This window comes from Scomber japonicus, chromosome 23 (assembly GCF_027409825.1).
Source record: "Scomber japonicus isolate fScoJap1 chromosome 23, fScoJap1.pri, whole genome shotgun sequence".
Lineage (NCBI taxonomy): Eukaryota > Metazoa > Chordata > Actinopteri > Scombriformes > Scombridae > Scomber > Scomber japonicus.
Window position 1 is genome coordinate 19,641,551 of NC_070600.1, and position 15,173 is coordinate 19,656,723.

General features: G+C 40.3%; 1 protein-coding gene across 2 annotated transcripts in view; it reads left to right on the top strand.

Annotated features, from left to right (window-relative positions):
- nup37 (nucleoporin 37) overlaps positions 1–12,952 on the top strand; it is a 29,190-nt gene extending 16,238 nt beyond the window's left edge. Inside the window, exons 1-10 of one of the 2 annotated variants that reach the window (XM_053314061.1) lie at positions 48–102; positions 2,691–2,884; positions 2,969–3,090; positions 5,909–5,981; positions 6,187–6,281; positions 11,104–11,194; positions 11,948–12,129; positions 12,214–12,264; positions 12,570–12,663; positions 12,753–12,952. In XM_053314061.1, the coding sequence (XP_053170036.1) occupies positions 2,729–2,884; positions 2,969–3,090; positions 5,909–5,981; positions 6,187–6,281; positions 11,104–11,194; positions 11,948–12,129; positions 12,214–12,264; positions 12,570–12,663; positions 12,753–12,866 (978 nt within the window). In that variant the 5' untranslated portion in view covers positions 48–102; positions 2,691–2,728 and the 3' untranslated portion in view covers positions 12,867–12,952. Of the gene's footprint in view, positions 1–47; positions 103–2,690; positions 2,885–2,968; positions 3,091–5,908; positions 5,982–6,186; positions 6,282–11,103; positions 11,195–11,947; positions 12,130–12,213; positions 12,265–12,569; positions 12,664–12,752 lie in introns of those variants that run through there. The other variant, XM_053314062.1, reaches the window with a different exon arrangement.
- Positions 12,953–15,173: the final 2,221 nt, after the last annotated feature.

Genomic DNA, 15,173 nt, shown 5'->3' on the forward strand with positions numbered 1-15,173 from the left:
CATTTTGGAATCAATGGTACAATCCGTGACGTACCAGGAAGAAGAGTGACAACATCTCTAACGCGCGGATCGTTCAATTCAACGAATCAGCTAAAAATTAAGGTGGTAATGTATATCAGTCACTGCTGTGTGTTGAACCGGAATATACAAGACTCATTTAACTACAGGTTAATGATATAGGTGTCACACGGAGCGTCAAACGAGAGGAATGAGAGGTTAAAATAAACTTGTGCCCGGCTAAATGCTAGTTAAGTTAGCTGTCACGTTTATCTCCTTAATGTCAGCTCACACGTGTTATTAACCCTGAGTTGGTTTAACATTAGCTCACAGAAGATAATATACACATCATAGGAACGTATTAGTATACCCAAATATCCCAAATATGAGGCATTCAACTGTAAATGGGCAAGTAATTTCATATTTCCATTCATTAGCTATAAACAGGGTTGGGGTGGTTACTATGGAGATGTAGTAGGTTACTATGAAAATGTAATAGGTTACTATGGAAATGTAATAGGATACAGATTACTAGTTACAACAAGATGAAAGGACAGGAGGAAGAAACAAAGGAAGGGAAGAAGGACAGAAGGAAGAAACAAAGGAAGGAAAGAGGGAAGAAGGACAGAAGGAAGAAACAAAGGAAGGAAAGATGGAAGAAAGGTAGGACAGAAAGATGGACGAAAGAAGGGAGGAAAAGAGGGGACGAAAAGAAGACGTGAAGGAAAGGTGGGAGAAAGGAAGGAAAGATGGAGGGAAGAAAGGGAGGAAGAACAGATAGAAGGAAGGAAGGGAGGAAGGAAAGATGGAGGGAAGAAAGGGAGGAAGAACAGATAGGAGGGAGGAAGGACAGATGGAGGGAAGAAAGAAAGAAAATGTAGGTTTACAGCTTAGTAGTTACTCTATTTAAAATGTAATAAGTAATGTAACTATTTCAATGACTTAATAGAAGTAATGTAACTTATTACATTTGATTACTTTTGTAATTTTCTAACTAATGTTTTCAGCTGTTCAGGTGTTTTTCATGGATACTTATTAAGCTAGGTTTATCTCTCATTTGAAAATGTATTCATTAGTTGATGTAGATTTTGTAACAGTAAAAAAAACAGTAATATATGTATTCAGTAACATGTAAAATATTTAAAAAATGAGGAAAAAAACCCTCCTGAGCAACATCTTAAACGTCTGACTTCAGATGCAACCTCCTTTTGTAATCCTCAACATTTTCATAAGTAAATATAATTTAATTACACATTTTTTTTCTCAGTAACTGAAAAGTGCATTTTGTGACATTGTCCAGGTCGATGTGTCTGTGTGGTTTATTGGGTTGTAAAGTCTGACAGCAGCAGAAGATAAGACGTATCTCTATTGATCCCCCTTGGGAGAAATTCAAATTTACACAGCAGTGGGGGAAAAGTAGCAGCGTAAGGGTGAAAGTGTACTAAAAATAGAATCAGCTATAAATAAGACAAAGTAGGATCAAATAGATAAAATATTATATACAGTAAAGTAGATCTTTGTGTAAATTAATCTGCAATGTATAAATGTGCCATATGCAGAAGTTGCTGAGATTATATACATGTGTGCAATGTTCCTTGGATTTACATAGTAAGGTAAAGTAAACACACGTACATGCTGTTGTACATGTGCAGCGTCAGTCTTTTTAACTGTGAGTGAGTGGTGTATGGTTTGAGTCTTAATCCTGGGCTGGTCAGTGGAGTGGCGGGTACTGGGAGCTGTGGTGTTGTGCAATCTGAGAATATAGTTTTCATTGTAAATGTATGAAATTCTCTTTTCATATTATTTAGGATTATTACATTTTTCTGTATATTTTTGACTCTTACGTACCTCAACATCAAGGCAAATTCCTTGTATGTACAAACCTACTAGGCAACAAACCTGTTTCTGATTCTAATTTAGCCCCAGCACAACTGATATAATTCAGAATTGGATTCAAATATATAAAAAGTGAAAGACTTATGGTGTTTGCCAAAGTGAGGAGCGACTGATTTTTATTCTAGTATTTAGGTGTTTGCCTTTTCGAAGCCTGGATATACTAAACAGGCAAAGATTTGAATGAAGTTTGATTTGAGCAAAGAAAACTAGTGCCTTCCTTGTGAGGGTTTCTTATTGTACCACCTAACTAACAGCTGGGGTTATAGTTTTTGTTGTTTGTACTGTTAAACTGATATGAGCAGTCAGCAGTATACAATAATGTGTTTTAAGAATGTATGTGCCTCTCTGTGCCACTGAACACAGTGCTTAGCTGAATGTTAAATACAGACTTTTTGGGGGGGGGGGGGGGGGGTTATTGGAGAAAAATTGTATAATGTTCTTTTACTAAATTTAACTATAAAATGTCCTTACAAAAAAGGAGTGCTTGTAGTTCTGCGCAGGATAGGAGTGGCTAATACTGACACAATCCTCTATCATAGATATGCTGGTTTATGTCATGTTTATAATACAAGTCTTCTGGAGAATCTATTAAGAAAATGTTTATAAAAAAAAATAACCAGACAGAAATGTATTTCATCACACTGATGCAACGAGACATGCTTTTAAAGAAATACCTTTTGTATCAAGGGAAGTCAGTATCTAGCTTTGTTTAGTATTAGGGGTATTTTTATTTAAATAATTGCACCAAACGTTAGAATATCTGCTTTCTGTCCTGCTTTCATTCTGATTTTATACAGTTTTCTGATTTGAAGCCGACCGCACCAGGACACACAGCATGCAGGAGGACTCCAGCCGCAGTCCCAGCTACACAGTGGCATGCGAGGACTATGTGCACGTGGTGGAATTCAGTCCTTTCAGTTCTGGTACTCCTGCCTCTCTCCTGGCCTATGGTGGAAACCAGTATGTGGTAGTGGGCACCTGTCTCTTCCAGGTAAGTGATGCGCCTTCACACAGCCTGTTTTGCTAAAGCCCACTTTATTCCTTCCCCTCTCTAAAAACACACATCTTCCCACAGGAGGAGGATATGGAGATTGAAGGAGTTGAATTTAATGTCCTTCGTGCTTTTCATCATGAATTGCGAGTCGATGCTCTTGCCTGGAGCCCAGAGTCCCACCTGGACAGGATACCCACTATCAGGTACGGCCACTTACTATTAAGATTATGTCCCCACCTTGTTGCTTGTTACACAGGACACACTTGGTAACACTTTTTGTGTGTTGACCCATTCCTGTGAACAGGAGCAACGATTGATTATTGACAATCAAACCTCAGATTACCCCTTCAGAGTAGATGACTTTATTAGATTTTAGAGCACCTTGTGGAGAAATTGGAAAAACCAAGGTTCAAAATATATTGTGTCAGCATTAAATAACAAAGGATACAATGTAATTTAAGGCATATTGAGTTCAGTGATACACTATACCAATTGTTTTACTGCAATTATTCACTCTTGGTCAAGCCAGAGCAACACATGAGAAAACCAGCAGGGCATTTTGGCTGCTCAAGTTATCCTCTGTTGTCCAAGAGGCAAAAATGATACTTGAAAGTGGCCTATTGTGGTTGAAAAAGAATGCAAATGAAAGGGTACTTGTCAATATACATGCACAGTGTGTTAATAGACTTGAAAAGCCTTTTTAATGCACAAAGCTACAAAAATGTATCTACCGAAGCAAATCAGCATTATCCTTTTCACAAAATCTGTCTATATTTATTTGCCTTAAATCCTAAATGCCTTCCAGCTGGCAACCTAAAATTCAAATTATTCAGCTTTCACAAAAAAGAGAGAAAAAAAACTGCGTTAAAAACTGTTAAAAAAAAAAAAAAAAAAAAAAAAAAAAAAAAAAGGTTTGCTAAAACATCCAAAATACTCCAGTTACACAAAGTTCATATTAATGCCATCCACGTGAAGTGTGCTTATTCATTTATCAGTGTCATTTTTTTTAACCTTAATGTAAGATGGTGTTATGGTGTGAAAACTGCAGCTCAAGTGCTTCTGCTTATATAAGAGATCATCAGAGCATTGTTACAGGATTAGAAGGTGTCAAGCTGTAGTACTTCATTCCCTCATAACAACCTGACGTTCGTGTCTTTTAACACAACAGGAAAATTACTGAAAAACATTCCTCTTGTGACCAGAACAAGAGACAGCTGTAGAGAAAGCACAGCAGCCACGCTGTGTGAAAGTAGTCATCGCCGCCTCTCACTGTCACACTGCAGCTGCCAGGATGTGAGCCAAGTTATTTCAGGTGGCCTTGGACAGGAGGGGAAGTAGCCTAACTGTAGATTGTTAGAAAGCAAGAGTTTCCTCCTAATTTGAGAGGTGGATGGGAAGGCTCCGCGCTCCCTCCGGAGGTGTTTAGGCTTTCTGTAATTGAAAGGGAAAGGCAGCGATAATTCCTGGCCTTCTGTGGTTTACTCCAGAGGGCCTTCGAGCCAGCCCTGTGACGTGCGCACATGTTATTGCGCTGATGACTACCCACTCAGGTTCCATCCCTCTTTTGGTCTGCACGTAGCTGTGCCTTCCAGGAAAAGTACAACGTTCTCACGGGCTTGCCTCAAGCGGGGGCCCAGCGAGAGAGAGTTGAGAGATGAGGGGAGGAAAGGGGGGCTCGGGCTGCAGCGCCGCCACCATCCAACACAGCAGCTTGTAAAGGGATGAGACCTGAAGAAGACTAAACACCCCACACATTACTAAATATACAGACTTTTCTGTCTAGAGCTGCAACAATTAGTTGATTTAAGCGAATAATCAGTTGCAAGAAAAAGAATCAGAAACTATTTTGACAATCAATTTAATCATTTCAGTCATTTTTGAAGTAATAACACATGAAGTTTTCATTATCCAGCTTCTCAAATGTGACAATGTGCTGTCTTTGTTTATCAGTGAATTTGATGTCTTTAACATTTTACGCTCACAGCAGTCAACAAGAAGCATGTATCAAAAAAGCTAAAAGTGTTAGTTAAATGATTACACAATGGGTTAGAAAATTATTTTGCTACATCTTTGATTATCAATTCTTTATTTGTAGTTTTTCAAGCTAAAAATGCCCAAAATTCCCCTGTTGCAGGTGGTCCCGGGCAGAATTGAACAGGGCGCTTTGGGTGAGGTTCAAACTAGAAGTTGTACCCTTGAACCAGAATTGCACAGTCAGCATTGACATTGGGGTAATGTCACATGCAAAAGATCAAACTCTTGTCCCTAAAATCACAACACAACAACAAAACTTAAATTCATTGGTTCTGAAGTTTAGTAGCATTTCCCTTTTTTATTAGCGACTTTAATTTTATTAAGCAGGATTATTGGAGATCAATCAGTAAATGGCTTTGACATTAAGCTTAACAAAAAAGCAAAAACGTCCAGAATGTGTTCCATGCTTTATTCCAAAGTACAACATTAATTTGTAGGGTTAGAGGGTCTATCCTAATATAATCTAATCTACTGTAGCAGTAATACCCCGAAGCACGTTAAGGGTGTTTGTAGTGACATCATGCCAAATCCATCTGTGCCTGCGACTGAAAATGTGTGAACCGCTGTCTGTTTATTCTGGTGATATGTGTGTGTTTTTCTTGTCATAAGTGAGTTAGTGTAATTGTGTGAATAATTGCAGGCACTGGTATATACTAGGACTGATTAGAGGGAAAGTCCTCTGCCTGGCTCTGCACAGGCTTTGAACAGAGACATGCGTAAATGGCGTGAGGAATCTTGTTTTTCTCCGTGTTTATCTTAGCTTGCAATTAGAATCTCCCTGGCAGCATTTCTACTGATCGCTGTCCAAGTTCCTACCACACACACTGACAGACTCATCCAGAGGTGTCAGTCTAGGCGGTTGCGGGCATGTATGTAGAAAGAGATGTCATCTGTCATTGGGTCTATACAGTCTGACTCTGTTTTGATGTTCTTTCTTTCTTTATTTTTATATCCTCTTTCTTTTCCTCTTCCTCTCTCTCTTTGCAGATTTTGCACCGCTGCAGCTGACAGAAAGCTACGCCTGTTGACTTCTGATCTTCAGGATAGGCATGAAGTCAAGGTAGAGCAACATCTGGAGCACATTGGCCAGAATTGCCCTTGTCAGTTGGCATCAAACATTCTCTACTTAGCATTAACATTTGGTACTTAGTGATACAGGAAATGTAGCCATACACATAGTAAAGTTTTCTACAAAATCTTCGCTTTAACAGTTTATTGATCATGTGTTTGCTGTTTACATACTGTTTTTTCATACTGTTGCCTAGGTGATGGAGGGCCACACCAGCTATATTAACCATTTGGTGTTCGAGCCCACAGAGGGGAAACAAATTGCTTCCGTCAGTGATGACCACACTTGCAGGTCCAAACCGTTTTATTTCCATGTGTGTGTGTGTGTGTGTGTGTGTGTGTGTGTGTGTGCGTGCATATGTTCCTAGCTTCTGATTTTGAGTTCTGTTCTCTGTTAATGGTGCAGAAAGTCCTGACTGTGTTTCCACAGTGAAACATGATGCTAAGCACAACATGCTCCGGTGTGACCGTGCGTAAGCACAGAGCCGCTTTGTAGCTTTTCTAGCTAATTGGTTAAATATGGAAACCCAATTAGCTGCAGAAAGATTTTCCTCTCTAAGGGGGGCCTATAACAAGGTCCCCAAATTTCCCTTTTCAATTAATGCCTGAGGAGGGAAAATGTGTGTCAGTAGCCAGGGTCACCTCAGGGACACCCGCCTTAGGAGGCTGGGTCTCTTGCAATATGCAGACCTGAGTTGCATCACCCAGACTTGTTCTTGTATTAGTAATGCACATAGAGGGTACACATGTTTTAAAAGTGCTCTTAGCAATATTTTATATGAACAAGGAGTCAAATGACTATAATATAAAAGAGGTACAGTACAATTTTAAAAACATTGAATCACCTTTCTATCCACTCGAATGAGAAAGTGTTTCTAAACTTTTGACTCAGAGTGGAACAAACTCACCAGCCTCTGCAGTTCCCCACAGCTTTGTGGAGCTTTTTAGTGTCTTTCAGCTTGTTCTTTTGGTTTTATGACTCACATCTGTTACTGTTTTATCAGTGAACAATTTTGATAACTGAAATTATTTCAATCTTTTTATGTAGCAAAAATATAAAGTAATTGCAGGTTCCAGCTTCTTATTACGAATAAACTCTCTACTGTGTTTTATATCATTATCAAATAACTTTGGTTTTTGGACTCTTAGTCAAACAAAACAAGACATTTGAAACTGTCACTTTGAGCTTTCAGAACTTGTGTTGGGCTTTTGTTTTTACTCTTTTGTGGACTCATGAATCAGTAATGAAAGTAACTGTTCATTGCAGCCCTACTCTGGTTAAATTACACTGGTTGTTATGGCAAGTAGTTTAATTTTATGGCAAACTGTGATGACAGTGCTTGTAAAGTCAAGAAGAAATTCGATGAAGTCGGTTTACTATCCAGGCCTGGGATACAGCATATCCATGCTTTCATATTATTTTAAAAGCAATGTTAAATGTGTCTTTCTCAAACCTGACAACTTGTTTATTTATCATTATTTTACACTCTGACACATACACTCAGTCACATACTTGGTGATTGTCCCATCTAGGTCAGTGCCCTTTCCTGCCACATTTGACCGTCTGAGAGCGCACAGAAAGGAGAACGATCCCACTCTCCTCTTTTGACCAGCCAGAGAAAATAGTAGTGTGCTCCATCTGCTGAAAGATTTAAACTCTGTCATGTTGAGAAAATATGGGACGCAGGAGGAAGACAGAGGCGGAACAAGGGATAGCTCAAGTTAACAGGAGAGGACCTTCCAGTCAGCCCACACAAACTGAGCCTCAATATGAGAGGAGGAAACTGGTCCTGTGAAAAAGGGAGGGAGGGAAGTGTATGCTTGCATGTATAGGCTCATGACCTCTCCATCACTCTGTTACGTTTGGCAGTGGTGCCTCTACTATAAGTTTGCTTAGCTTTGTCATCACTGTCCCCTGCAGTTGTGGGAACTCTGCTGTTGCCAACATGCAACCTGACGCTGATGCATCTAGGTGGGGAACCAGACTCCACTTCCTCAGGGCAGTTTTACATTCGGTTCATGTAGTCTAAACAACTCGTTTGTAGCAGTATAGATGGGAGCGGAGGGAGTCTGTGGGGAAATGTGCCACCTAGAGATCGTCAGGGAGCACTGCAGGTTGTGGAGGGGATTTAAGGTTGACTGAGTTCGCAGATGAACTTGGTATAATGCACACCTGCTGCTGCGGCTGCATTATGTGTATCTTTCAAAGCATTTTGTCCCATTCTCAGCGATAATCCATTGTTTTTTTTCTCTCCATCCCTTATGTTATGTAAGGGAAACAAATTATAACAGCTAGATATCTTATCCATGCTTCCAGCCTCTCTTCTATCCCAGTGTGTTTTTATATGATGTGCCCCTACAGTCCTATCAGATGAAGTGAAGCATAGACCTGTCATGTTCTACTTATTTATGTTCTTATGAAGAGATTATAAATTAGATGTTATCTAACTATATATATTTTTTCACACAAATGAAATGGTCCAACTTGTCAGAACAGTTTGTACTACTACCAGAACCACAACATTTCAACTATTTTTTTAATAGTGTAGTCATCACCTTAGCAATCGATTTCAATTGATTATCCCTTACTATTTATTTAAACTGTTCATTCATAATTCTTGGAAATATGTTTCAACTCACTAGTTTCAGCTAACATTTTAAACATTTAGCTTATCCAAAAGTTACAGCTATTTCAACCATTTGTGTATTACGTTAAGTTCTCTACGTTTAGCCACGACCTTTCGCTATTTATTTCAACCAGTCATCCTTGAGCTTTAGTAATCTATTTTAACTGATTATCCATTACTTTTAGCTATTTAAATTGACTAAGCATTACTTTCATCTATGTATTTCAGCCAAAACTTTAATATACATACAAATGATACACTTTCGGCTTTCCACAGGGTGGCCCGGCGATGCACTGCGATGGGGTTGTCCAACTTCTCCACTTCTCTCTTTCCAGATAGTCACGTTCGATTATTTACTCTGCTCTCTACAGTAAATCAGATCACACAGCGCTAACGGCATTTGCCGCTTCCTCCACTTTTGGGAAACATTGACAAACCCCAAAGCTGTGGCCTCATTGTTTTCTCACTTAGATAACACAATAAAGGACTTCAGATGTCCTTTTGAACCCTGTTATACATGGAAGCCGAGTGTTATTGCTTGATGTAGTTATGCAATTACACAGTATTTTATCAGAGGAGGTCACGCGTGTTTTCGTGTCTCATGTCTTTCACCTCGTTCGGCAAAGGTTATGTTTTTTTGGGGAGCCGGTGCTCTCCATTTGAAGGGTAGAGTGGTTGACCACAGTTTGGCCGTTGGTGGTATAGCGTGCAATTGAGCTCTGCTTGGCTAGTGGTCTGAAAGAATAGGGTTTAGTCGTTGTTTTCCTGGTGTGGTCTGGGGTTTTTTCTTTTTTCTTTTTTGTTCTTCTTAGCCTCACTCATGTTCCACAATGGAGGCTCTGGCTGAGTCTGCACATGGGCAAAGGAAAGATGCCCAGAGTTTCGACAGGGCTCTATCTTGCTGCAGAGGAGAAGAGGCAGGAAAAGTTGAGTGTTTACTGAGGTCTTCATCTGAGATGGGGCATATCCTCCCCTACACCACACCACTGAGGACATCAAGCTCACATTTAGATGGTCTTTGGAGGTACTTTTCGGGCTTTATTAGATGATGTCTTCTGCATGACCTCATCAGTCAGCACCTTCCCATGCTTCACAAGCGTTTGTTTTATATTCCCAGAAACACTTGCAGCCCCCCACCCCTACGTCCCCATCTCCACCTTTTCTTCTAGTTCAGGGCTCGTTCAGATGTGGTTAACCATAGATCCAGGTCTCAGGAACCGCAGCTCTCTCCATCCAAGTGATTCATTACATCCGTGTGCATGTTTGCACAGTGTTTCTGCTTTTGCTATCATAGGTCTTATTGAGCTGTTGAATCTGCCATTATTTTAATAAAGATTGGTCATAATCCCCACACAAGCTTTGATTGTAGGTTGGCGCTTGCTTGCGAGACCCGTCTGTTTCATTTGCATAAAGTAGCATGCTGTTCAACTTCTCTCCGCTGCTCTTCCTCAACTGACGTGCGTTCTGCTGCCCTCTGTGTACTCCACAGAAAATGAATGGCAGCGGGCCGCCCACAGCGAAACATTTGCTGTAATGTGAGTGAAGCGTAACGCCGACTCAGGCGAGGGTGATGTTTCCCTCTCTGCCCCTGCTATCATAGCTCAATGTAATGTGAAGCTGGCATTTTCCCTGTAAGAGGAGTCCAGCAGAAGTCTGTCTGTGTTCACAGTTCAGGGCCTAGATCTGAGAAAAGAGCCCTTTTCCCTGGAAAAACACAAAGACCCTGTACATTATCTGCACACAACTGGCAGGAGTTAGATAAATTAGGAGTAAACATAGACTTGGACGAAAACATGTCGTCCATCATTGGCCCCATCGTGTGCCATAAATCCCTGTTAGTTATATGTCTTGTATTGAGCCACAAATTTGAGGGAAGGTTAAGCTTGAATTCTGTCAAGAAAGCATCAGAGGCAAAAACAACTAAATGCTTCTTGTAAAAGAATTTGTTTTGATTATGGTAACAGAAACTTTTGACCTTTTTATATCTGTCACGATCAAGATTGTTGGCCTTCTGGTCAATGAACTAGGTCATTTTGTTTTAGATTGAGCACCACAGAGAAAGAAGCCTTGGAAAAGTGCATTCTTTTAGACATTATGTAAGCACCCAAAGGTGGCTCAAATTCCTTTGCTATTTTTAGAACTGTGCTGCAAAGCCCCATCTTTGTTGTTCATTAAGCGGTAGTGGATTTTTTTTTTGGATTTTAGGTTAAGAATGGTTCACGTATCAAGTTTACTCTGTCTGTGACATTACTAATGAGAAATGAGTCCTGTTTGTTGGCCACAGTAACCAGATAACTGTGTGGGTTTGCAAAGAATTTCCACAACAATTTGAGTTTAATGTAAAATAATCAGTTGTAAATCTTGAGGCTTTCTGACACTATCTGTAAAATATGTCCTTGTAAATTAGATCATACAAGTTACCAGTCTGTCTCGTCTTGTATCTATCTTATTGGTATTTTTAATACTCAACCTTATTTATCTCTACAGGGTGTGGGACCTGGATGGAAATGAAAATACAACTCTCCGACTTCGTTCTCCTGGCATCAGTGTATGCTGGCACCCAGAAGAAGTCTTTAAGGTAGGAGGGGTTTGTTTCAGATACATGCTCATATTGGGAGGTCTGAGGTCAGTTAGTAGTTTTATGCAACTATATAAAAAGTTGTGAGCTCAGGTTAACTGTAAAATCTATATTTGTCGTCGGTATCTAAACGTGTTTTGTCTCATGCCAAGTGGCCACTAGATGGCACAACATAATAATAACTGGTCAAATGAGACTAATTCTGCCCACTTAAAATGGCAATTATGCTGAGTAATATCCTCCAGTGAAACTGTGGAGTGGGAGTCTGGTCTGACGGTGCGTGCACAACTTCATGCATTGCCAGATTGATGGAGAGTGGAAGTCATTCATGTCAATGGAAGATGAATGACAGATAGTAACAGACTGGTGCCCCCTTGTGACTGTTGGATCCTCTGGCCATCACATGTACGATGGAGCCTTCCAAACTGTGTTGAAATAAGACCGAGAGTAAAACCAGACGTAGAGAGTGAATGACGGGTGCCGATTGTTAAACCAAATATTTCTGCTCTGTTTAGACAAAAAAAAGGAAATTATTTCAACATTTTTTTTGCTTTGTTCGAACATTTCACTAATCATGAGACTCAAGGCACTCAAACTCGGCTTCATATTTTGGTTGTGATAACTGTTCTAGGCTTTCCTGCATGTTGTTTCGGAGTGTTAGAGTGCAACCATTTGCATGCAGAGATCATTTTTCAGTGTGTGACTCTGAATAACACACAGTACATGCAAAGATACATGCTGTGTCCTCTTCAGTTAATGGTGGCAGAGAAGAAGGGAACAATTCGCTTCTATGACCTGGTGACCCAGCAGGCCATTCTGTCACTGGACTGCGGTCAGTCACCTCTCATGTCGGCAGACTGGTGCCTCACCAACACTATCAAAGTTGGCGCTGTGGCGGGCAACGACTGGTTAATCTGGGACATAACTCGCTCCAGGTGAGTTTGGGGGAAGTAGTACTTTGGGGCTCATGCTGTTTGATGGATGTGATATGTCTAAACTTAGTTTTTTTGTGTTTGCAGTTACCCACAAGAAAAAAGACCAGCCCACATGGACAAAGCACGGTTATTCAAGTGAGAAAGATTGATGTATTTCTATAAATCTTGCAAGGCTCTTTGGTTTAGTTTTTTCAAAAGGAGCACATTGTATTAATTGAATTTTATAATTGGTTTTATGTCCTGATGACCAAAAAAAAACCTGCCTACTGAGAAATAAAATTGAAAAAGGTGGATTTAAAAAATGTTTTGATTATTTTAAAATCATCAGAATCTACTATCTATACTATCTTATTTTTGATATTTTGGTTCTTAGCAGTTGTTAAAACAGAATCAGTATAATTGTGTGATGACATTCAAAGCGATGTTGTTCGTCCCTGCAGGTGGTCTCGAGCCAATGAAAACCTCTTCGCCACCACCGGATGTCCAGGAAAGATCAGTAGTCAGTTACTCATCCACCATCTTGGCCACCCACAGGTCAGTCAGATGCCTTTTTAACATATTTTTTTGTGTTTTTAATGTTCAGTACAGCTTCAATCTGATTTCACGTGTTGATGTCGTTACAGCCTGTGATGCTCGGATCGGCCACAGTAGGGTCAGGCCTCAGCTGGCACCGGACACTTCCACTCTGTGCGATTGGTGGCGACAGAAAACTTTGCTTTTGGATGACTGAAATGTAGATGTCTGTACAGCACTTTCTACAGAGGATAACTAGGTCCTCTGTTTCTGTTCAAGTTAATGTTTCAATAAAATATTTTTCTGAGTATTTGCCGGGCTTGTATGGAATTTGATGGAAATTGGCTGCATGCTTTAGCTTTGTTCTTTTTTATTTCTGTCTACCACTTAAGGTCAGCTACAGATAAACAGCAGGCTGGTCTGGTCTCTGTGAAGAGCTCGTTTTTCTTTTCTCTGAAGAGTAAGTTACATCAGTTGTCTGTTATGTCCTGCCAAGAGAGCTGTAGTTCAAAGGAATGCATCAAGGCACCGGTGCCAACTCTCCACTTCACCAGTCAACATGATCATTGTACTACAGGTGTTCTGTCTCTAACTGTTTTTCATTTTTCTCACTATTCATGACAGATTCTGAATCATACCAAGAATATCCTGGACCTTTAGACGGTCTTGTATACTTTTTGTGGCACATACAAAATCCACAAAGAGGTTAGGATGAGGGGAAAACTATTGAGATCTGGCCGTACTCCAGCAGTTCGACAAGCCCTGCAGGAGGGAATGTGGTTATAAGAAGTGTGATCATAGGAAAAGCTTTGGGAATAATAGGAGTTTGGGGCCATTTCAGGTCATCACCAACTCCATGGCGTGCAAAGAGAAGCTTGAGAGGATGCAGGGAGAGAAAAGAGACTTGCATCACTTTACCTTGTTGAATAATTATCACTGCTCCACAGACCAAACATTGCATAACAAGGGATCATGTGGCATAAACTTATAATGCCCTACTACACTAACACAAGAACTGTACTGTCACTGCAAAGGCCATGAGTGAGAAATCCAACATCTCCATTTCAAGGCAGCCATACACCGGCTACACTGCAGAGGGCACTCATTTAATTAACTTAATGGTGAATCATTCTGGCTGACAGCTGATCACTTGTTTCCACAGATGTTCTTGATGTTGGATAAATGTGCATTCATACTCAGGCATCTAACAGCTGTTTTATAGCGTATGTATATTTCAGCTGAAACACTAGGTTGTATTGTACGGTGATGCCTCTGCATGACAGAAGAGAGTGAGTATAGGCCTCAGAGACCTCCACTCTTTCAAACCAGTTCGTCAACCTTGTATATTTCTTGGACTAGACGCGCTAACCGCCATCCACAAAGCATAACATGCTACTGCTCTCCTTGTCCACTCTTTTGTTTGAACAAGTCCAATGTGGTCTCTGCTCTCTACGTTTGCCGTGCTTTAGGTGCAAGTGGTGCTGGAGCAGCTGCGTATAACACGGAGATGTCAGTTTCAGATGCCATTTTCATCTGTGCACACTGAATGTTTTCCAAAGAGTATAAAACCTCCCTCAGAGGGGCACTGGAATCGCTAACTGAGACACTTTCCTCTGAAATATGAGTCATGAGCCTCAGTGGCTTTATAAATCCCAGTGACTCAAGGACACCATCTGATGGCTGATGAGCAGAATAACGTCAGGATATTAATTCCATCTTGTCTGAGAACTCATTTCTGCAACATATGATCCTTCTTGGAGATCTTACACACCCACCTTGTGCCTATTCTTTCCTGGAAGCATGTCCTCAGATGTCACTGCCCCAGAGGCCTTCATGTTACCTTTTTGATGTAACCTGAATTAAGCGATCGTGCCTCACAAACAGTTTGATCTCTTGTGACGGTGTGTGGACTAATAAACTGAAATGGATGAAAGAGAGATCAGACCACCTTAAAATCCTCACCGAGTTTCTCCTAATCTCCTCCTCAGATAATTCTTCTGCGGCTCTGCCAACTTTAAGCCCGGGCTCAACAAAAGCAGAGCAAATAAAAATAATGAGGAGCTTGATATGAAGGGAAACAAAGAAAGAGATTAAAGCTCTTTGAGGCTGGTGTTTGATTTAATCTCACGGCCGGTTTGTTGTCCGATGCTTTCCCAGAATGAAGCAATAATGTTGATCTTGATGAGTAAAAGTGTTGGTTGAAAAGTGCTCCATCACTTGTTTTGAGTGGAGTTTGTTGATCATCTGAACAGTCGATGCACCTGTACAATGAATTTGAAGGCACCCTTTATAAGTTGTAACTTACAGCTTTATTAATGAATTATTAAATGGTTTACTAATGCTTTATAGATCAGTTACAAACCATTTATAAACTACTATTGGTCACTTACCTCCTGTAAAAGGGCTGCAGAACATCTGGACTAAAATCTAATAGCGTCTTCATGTTTACAACTCCAGACTTGATTGAGTATTATTAAAACCCTTTATAGGTAATTCATTAGTATTTATAGTTTTAGCCAACTCGTGATCTT